The 8,532-nt window shown below is 44.5% G+C and overlaps 1 protein-coding gene across 1 annotated transcript in view; it reads left to right on the top strand.

The window, feature by feature from the left end:
• The window catches only part of slc35f3 (solute carrier family 35 member F3), a 49,531-nt gene extending 42,390 nt beyond the window's left edge, over window positions 1–7,141 (top strand). The window contains exons 4-8 of the mRNA XM_022763379.1: window positions 1,097–1,316; window positions 5,611–5,736; window positions 6,266–6,458; window positions 6,599–6,688; window positions 6,900–7,141. Of these exons, the coding sequence (XP_022619100.1) occupies window positions 1,097–1,316; window positions 5,611–5,736; window positions 6,266–6,458; window positions 6,599–6,688; window positions 6,900–7,141 (871 nt within the window). The remainder of the gene's footprint in view (window positions 1–1,096; window positions 1,317–5,610; window positions 5,737–6,265; window positions 6,459–6,598; window positions 6,689–6,899) is intronic.
• The last annotated feature ends 1,391 nt before the right edge of the window (window positions 7,142–8,532 follow it).

Genomic DNA, 8,532 nt, shown 5'->3' with positions numbered 1-8,532 from the left:
TATTGTTGTATGTGGTGTGCGCGCGGGGGGGGGGGGGAGTGGGGAGTCGTGTAGTTTAGGAGGAGAATAAATATTTCTTGACATCAGAGCAGTGGGACACGACACAAAAGCTTAGCCAGGAGAACATTTCAAATCATAGTAACAGAGTGGACAGGATCACTATCAAGTACTTTGATACTGATACCTGCTGTCACCGTTTGGTTCACCTCTTACGTTACACAGTGTGACGCATTGACTGTCAGGGCAATAGCTTTAGACTGTCAGCTTTTATTTTAGGGGCAGTTTCATCCGTTCTTTTCAAATGATTTAAAAACCTACAGCTTCTTGTGTGTCGTTAAAAAACTTCTCTAGACAGACATCAAAGCCAGACGGGACACGCGCTGAAAATCATCCGTAGTATGCGATTAAGCCTCACACTTTGGAATACAGCCTTTAAACCTGAGTTGAAGTCACTTTTTCAAGATAACAAAATGTCACCAGACTGACTTGAGTGTTCATCGCCGATCAGCAGATTCAGTTTCTCTTCCAAAATGGGTGGATTCCTTATAAATGGAGTCACATGTACCAGAAACAGCTACTTCTGTATGTCCCATGTGTATTCCCCCAGTATTCGGCTGTACTTAGTGTACTTGTCTGCACAGCACAGTTTGACCCAGTGTAGGCAAATTGTAAAATCCCAAAATACTGCCTAGATATTACCGACACTAGAATGAAATAAAGGGGGAAAAAAATTACTATTAATGTTTAGTTTCATTAAGAGAGACAGCTGAATGTGAGCTAGAAATATGTAACTTCAGTGCCTGGTGGAAGATCTGATTATATTTGTAAATATTTACTTATTTCTCCAAGTGGGTCCCACATGCGCTGTGGTGATGTTCATTTAGATGTACCTGTTATAGTGGGAATTACTTGACACACTCATCACAGATTAGAATCTCTACTCTCTGTGGTAGCATTTGTTCCGGCGGAGCTGTTTATAGCTGTAACTATTGATTAGAGTCTCACACCATAACAATAAGTATCATCTCTGAAATCAGTCATCCCACGTTTTTCAATATGTGATCACTCTGCCCTGCGTTATGTGTCCGTGTCACAGGGAGTGCTGTAGGTTTTTCGGGGACGACGGGCTGACCCCCAAGGTGTTTTTCACCAAGGTGGCTCCGTTTGGCCTGCTGTGGATCCTCACCAACTACCTGTACCTGCAGGCCCTCAGGAAGATCAACACAACAGACGTGTCGGCGCTCTTCTGTTGTAACAAGGCCTTCGTCTTCCTGCTCTCTTGGATTGTACTCAGAGACCGCTTCATGGGGGTCAGGGTGAGTACATCTGCATGCGTGTGTGTGTGTGTGTGTGTGTGTGTGTGTGTGTGCCAGGTTTTTTGTTGTTTACAGTTTTACGTTTACAAGAGAAAATGTTGCTGCATCTTGAGATAAGAGTCTCAGTCAAGCACAAGGAATAAAAAGCAAAGTGAATTTTAAAGCCATGATTTTCAGATTGTACCCTCTAGGCTACTGTAGCAACGTTCACCTGTAATAAACAAGATTATGACAAACAAAACGATAAAAGGAAGTTGCATAATGTAACTTCTATAGTTTCACGTAAAAGAATAAATAAATAGGTAAATAAATTAAATAATCTCTGTTAATGATTACACCTGTGTCCATGTGGTATTATTGCTGCTCATATGAGGTTATATAATATCTTTGTAACTTGATATTATATTTTAATTGGATGTTAGACTACCCGCTTCATGCTTGAACACAACAGTGGACACAGTTAACTAGACCAGTGCTGGACTTGAAGAAAGAAAGAAAGAAAGAAGGAAAGAAAGAAAAAAGAAAATCATGTCAGCATCTTGTCACATGCTGATCTGATTCATGAATAGCTCAATCAAATAGTGCTTTTTCTTGATTGATTCAGTTTGATGAAAGAGGAAAAAGCCAAAATCAGAGAAAGGTACGGTGGCCCAGAGAGCTCAATGCACTGCAACTTAAGAAAACATGCAAATAGACAGAACAGAAGCAAATTCAGAAAACATCTTCATCAATTTGACGATACACGTGCTGCAAATGCTCACAACATGAGCGGATACAGAAACCTACTTGATGGAGATGTTTTCTGAATTTGCTTTTGTTCTGTCTATTTGCATGTGTTAGTTGCAGTGGGTTGAGCTCTCTGTGCCACCGTAGCAAGGTCAGAGAGATGCTTTTTATTTTGTAGCAGATGTATGTTTTCTTTTCTTTCCTCTCTTGTAAATCGGATTTATTTTGTGACCCCATGGAGGCGGTTGGAAATCATTTATATCGCTAGAGACAAAAGTGTTTCATTTGGTGGAGAGAAAGACGTCCGCCATTTTCCTCTAAGCTCTAATGGTCAAGTGGGGATTTTAATTGCGTCCCGGAGTGTGTATGTATCACCATATCACCTCTACTGTGCATTCGGTGTGTATGGCACCCAAAGGAAGGCACATAATATGTCGCAGCTGAATGTGTGAGCTAACATGCACACACACACACACACACACACGCATAGTCGAGTAGAGAGCATGTTACCTGTGAGACAGCGAAATATCCCACCGATCATCACTGTCATTCAAATATGCCTCCTGCTGTGTGTGTGTGTGTGTGTGTGTGTGTTTGTTTGTGCTTGCATATGTTTGTCACTGATTTTTCCCGGTTGAGGAGGAGCGGGAACAGGAGAGTAAGGGTTTAGCTTTGTGAATCGAGGTATCTACTGCTCTCCTCCCACTGCACACCTCTGATGCTCTCACATCTGCAGCCATCCTGCACTCTGCAGAATGGATTTCCCCCTCTTTTTCTCTTTCACACACTCACCACTCCACCACCCCGTCTCTCCCTCGTGCATGCTCCTACACCCCACCCCTATTATCTGCAATGAAAGGGCCTCGGTAAGAGACAAATACTTTAATAATCGTGCTTCGCTCTCTCTCTCTCTTGCTTGGTGGTGGGGATTGCAGTGTTTGAATGTCTGCAGCAATGCAGGGGATCTTGGACGAGTTTGTCATGAAAGTGTAGGAGGAGAGAGAGAGAGAGAGAGAGAGAGAGACATGGGTGGGGCTAAATCATTAAAAGGGATGCTGGTTGTTTCACTGATGTTGTGTGTGTAAAGAAATGGCCCTGTCTTATTTGCAACAGCAGAGGCAGAATGGAGTGAACAGCCATTTGGCAAATGTGTGACATGTTTGGATTTATCACTTGTTAAGGGAGTTCCATGCTTAATCCACATGCACACCCTGCCGTGGTAACACTGTAATCACACAAGCTGCTCAATGCGAGGTTGTCACGATCCTTTCCCTCCTCTGCTCCTCGCATTGTGCTGAAACATCTCGAGAAGCTAAAACATAAACTCATGCAGGGTCACTGACCCTGTAGGCAAAAAGTGCTACAGTGGAAATGAAAGGTGTAGCTGTGACTGACAGGCAGCCTGCAGTGCAGAAAGAGACATTTTGCCAAAGGTGCTCGAGGGCTTTGTCCAAGCAAAAACACACGGCTCATTTGTCTTCCTGACACCTCCTTAATGCAGAGCAAATCCACTCAGCTGGACTGCGCCTTGACCCTGCCGCTACTCTTCAGCCCAGTCACCCCTCCATGCACAGTGACCACATGCACACAAACATATACGGCTAAGACAGAAAGCTGTAAATGCAATGCACCATAATGGAAAGATTTTCATTCTGGTACTGACTGACTAAGAGCGGGATGAATGGTTTGATGCCGGTGTGAGGCGGCGATAATCGCAGAGGCAGGGAGTGGGTGTGAGAAGTGGGGTGGGGTGGGGGGGGGTTGCACCGCCATGATGTTTACATGATGGCGGTGCAACGGAAATCAATGTCAAACAATCAAGCCAACACTGTAGAAGCTACTTGTCCTATGTTGGAAGCACTTACTGTGTGAATCTGAGCACAGCTTTCATTTATGTGTTTGTGTTTTCCTGCATATGAAAAAGTGTAAATACCGAATATACATTACATTATGTAAGTACCAAATTAGAGGCCATCTTCACCGGCCGTGACACCTGTCAATATGTTGATGTTCCGACTCATGAGCACTCTACATGAGTCCTCAGTATTCAAGGGTTTGGACGACGCCCATCTTCAAACTCAATATCAATATCACGCTGACAAAATCTGTCCACACACATATAAACACCTGCCAAAGCGCTCAAAACCACTGTGGTAGTTCCTGCGACAGTAGGTGTCTCCAATACTACATTTGCACACACACACACACACACACACACACACACACACACACACACACACACACACACACACACACACACACACACACACACAGACTCACAAGTTGAAAACAATACCCGCCACACTGTCGCAGCTAGTGTTTTGTTTACTTGATGAAATTAAGTGTTCTAAATAAAGGACGAGTTGCTCTGTGGTAGATCCACAGATCTGAATCAAACATGAAACATTTTGGGGATTAGAATATTAGAATATTAGAAACATTTAAAGGTCACGGTGTGTTTCTAAAGTATTTGTGTGCATGCACACATACAAGTTTTTGGGAATGTGACAGGAGGCTAAAACTAGGAAATGGGGTAAGTGGACTAATGTCTTGCATGTACTTGTTTTGCACATAAAAACTATCCTCATGGATAAAATATCAACATATGACTCAAGACAATTATTTTGGATTGCCACAAAGTGCGTGACTTCATCCTCCCTTATACCCTGCACACACACACACACACACATACAGATACACATACACACACACACACACACACACACACACACACACACACACACACACAGGTCCCTGAACACAACGTGTCAATATGATGTTGAAGTTGCACTCGTGATCCAAAACGAGTTTGCTAGCTGGGGTTCTCTCATGCTGCTTACACAATGGCCCGTGTATGGGAGTTGCCTGGTGGCATTGCTTAAGCAGGCAAAGAGTTGATTCATTCTGCACTAATTGACAGCTAATTAAAGGTGTGACTGCACAGTGAATTGACGAACTGTGAGGCCTTGACTGCAGGGGATGTTAGAGAGAGCGAATTATGAAATATTGAGTCTTTCAAGTACCACCTGCCATTAGATATGGCCTCAAACATATGGACCTGTGTGTGTGTGTGTGTGTGTGTGTGTGTGTGTGTGTGTGTGTGTGTGTGTGTGTGTGTGTGTGTTAAACAGGCTCATTCTAGCCTGTAGAGCCAGGCTGCAATGCCAGCCTTTACTCAAATCTGCCTCTGTGGTAGTTAGTACATTAGTTGTGTCCAGAACCATATTTTACCATGATGACGCACACACACACACACACACACACACACACACACTGACTTGCAAGGTGAAAACAACACCAGCCCTGCTGTCGCGACTGGAGCAGTCTGCAGACTATAAAATAAACCCCACATATTAATTATACCACTACAAGCCTTGTCCTGTGAGGCTTGTGATTTTCTGCAGTGAATAACAAAGTGGAGACCATGTGCGCCTGCTGTGTCCCTACACAGCAGTAACGGCTCCGGCGTCTTTATCACCACACTGTGAGCAGCGTGTCGTCCATCCGTCTTTCACTGATGTTCCTCCTCCCTCTCTCTCTCCCTCTCTCTCTCTCTCTGTCCCTACAGATAGTAGCTGCTATCTTGGCCATAGCAGGCATTGTAATGATGACCTATGCCGATGGTTTCCACAGCCACTCAGTCATCGGCATCACTTTGGTCGTGGCCTCGGCTTCGATGTCGGCGCTCTACAAGGTATTTGTTTGCATTGGATTGATGGGAAAAAACTAAACTAAGGTTGTGTACCTCCATAAACCCGAACCCAAAAAATGTAAAAAAAAAAAAAAAAAAATAGCTAAACATATGTATGACTAGTCTTGTCTTATGTAAGAAATCCTGGACTAGCTCCCTTCTACTTATGTAACCAGGTGGCAGAAGACAGGAGGAGATTATGAAATGAAAGACTCAGTTGAGCGTGTGATGTGTGTGTGTGTGTGTGTGTGTGTGTGTGTGTGTGTGTGTGTGTGTGTGTGTGTGTGTTTGTGTGTTTGGTTGCTGGCCTCAGGCTGTGATGTCCTGATCAAGGAGCTTACGGGACAGATAGCTATATTTTGATGGGGCTCTGGTCTCCTCTACCCTGCTGCCTAATGTGATAAACAGACAGCAGCGGTGGCAGAGACGTGGCGGGTACTTGGCAGGTGCGCCCCTCTGCACTACCCGTCCTGCTCCTTAAGGGGGCAGATTCTGTGCATTCATGACTCCCACTGTCCTTCTCCATCCTCAGGTGCTCTTCAAGATGGTCCTGGGCAGTGCCAAATTTGGAGAGGCTGCACTCTTTCTCAGCATAGTTGGAAGTGCCAACTTTGTTTTCATCAGCTTTGTGCCAGTCATCTTGTATTTTACACACGTGGAGTACATTGGCTCACCTGCAGACATCCCCTGGGCCTACCTCTGTGGGGTTGCAGGCCTGCTTTTTGGTATGAAAAGACACCATATGAAGCAATATAGTGCATACACCTGATACTGTAACGATTAGGTAACCCAAGAATATCATTTTGCGGTATGACACCGTCATTGTGCAGGTTTACTTCTGCTCTGATTCTGCTTCTTCTTACAGCTTTCAACGTCCTGGTGAACTTTGGCATCGCGATAACATACCCGACATTAATCTCACTTGGCATCGTCCTAAGTGTTCCTGTAAATGCCAGTAAGTCTCTTGGCTTTCCTCTCAGACCTAACTTCTTAGGTCCAGTCACCATTTAATATTTGATGTAATTGAAATCAATATTTGCGGCATGATTTACATTCCTCTTTGTATATTGATTGTTGACATTAATCCCATAAATTCTTGTGTGGTAATTACAATATTTACAAATTCCTTCATGTGCTCAGACTAATGCGTCCTCTTAATTTCACAGTGGTGGACCTCTACACATGTGAAATTCATTTCAACACAGTGCGCCTCATCGCTGTGTTCATCATTTGCCTGGGCTTCCTCATGCTGCTGTTACCGGAGGACTGGGACCAGTGTATCATCCAGCTCAGCACCAGGCTGCGCAAACGTGACGAGCCGGCAGAGGGCAACGGAGAGGCGGGCGCCACCACGGGGCTCAACTGGAGAGGGAGAGCCAGGACCTCCATGTCAACATTTGCACACTGACTCCATGAAATATAACCATATTAACACACACACACACACACACACACACACACACACACACACACACACACACACACACACCCACACACATACAGACACAGGGAGGTAGACACATTAACACCTCAATGTTGGGACATTTGACCTGCCTGGTGCCCTACCCTCTCTCTTACACACAGCTCCCTGGGTGAAAAAAAAGTATTTTGGACTGCGCTCTGATCAGTAACATTTCAGCCAAGAGGGGAGATAGATTGCGTGTCATTCGTTTTGGCGTCCACTCCGCTCAGAAGTTATTCGAGTTGGTGTATGGACTCATCTCAATTGTAATCCCTCTTACCCAAAAAATGATCAGGTATTACTGATTGAGTCATGTATTAATTTTGCTGTACCTCTTAATCATTCCACTGGTTCACTACATCCTTGCGCCTGGGGCGACTTGCCAACTCGGCTGATAAGACAGACGGACATTTTATCGAGGAAGGCCTGACACCTTGTGGTCTTGCTGGCTTTAACATATACACATTTACACACATTTAAGATCCAAAGAAGAATGCCTAAAAATGCTGAATGCCTGAAAACAAAAAGGGAGGCCCACAGTGGGATCCCTCAGGTGTAAACTTATGACAAATACCTGCCTTTCGTGCACTGTACATAGCTGTATTTCACACCTTGGATGTCCTTGAGCTGTGGACCCGATGGCCTCATCTGGCGTGAAGGGACCTGTCTGGACGTCTGAGGATCAATCTGAGCAGAAGAAGCTTTCACAACGCCTCACTCTGTTCATCCTGAGAGAAGTGGTCAGGTCCTTTTCAACCGCACTGATTGGCCACCTGTGGTTATGTGCTTTCCTGGGGTTCAACTCCCGCTCTGTCAATGCTGACACCCATTGCTCAGGCCCACGGTTTAGTCACGAGAGATCTAAAACCAGTATCTATATTGCAAACGCTCTCAGTGCATGAGATGGTTGAGATTTGTTTGTCAAAAAAGAGTGAGTGCTGACAGTCCATCCATAAAGCATTTGCCTCCCATTTCCTGCTGCTGAGACACCAGCAGCAGGTAAATACGTGTATTTACATGTACTGTCATACAAATGATATTAAACTCACAATTAATGCTTCAGGTATCCCAACCATTGGATGGACTAAAAGCACCAACAGCTCATAATAAGACATGAAATCTTGGAACTACCCCTTTAATAACTCGGAACATCAGTCATAGCTATCACTGAGCCTCCCTTCGAAATCCTATCACATTTAACTCTCTAGACTCATATTCACACAAGCTAATTTGGGACAGCTCTCAGTTTATATTGTTTCATTCCTGAAGAAAATAACAAGACGGCAAATGAAAACTCACTGTCTCACTGTGGCGTGAGGAGAGGGCGTGTTGACACA

This window comes from Seriola dumerili, unplaced genomic scaffold, assembly GCF_002260705.1.
Source record: "Seriola dumerili isolate Sdu_G_001 unplaced genomic scaffold, Sdu_1.0 BDQW01000024.1, whole genome shotgun sequence".
Lineage (NCBI taxonomy): Eukaryota > Metazoa > Chordata > Actinopteri > Carangiformes > Carangidae > Seriola > Seriola dumerili.
This window is presented reverse-complemented; position numbering and strand designations above follow the sequence as displayed.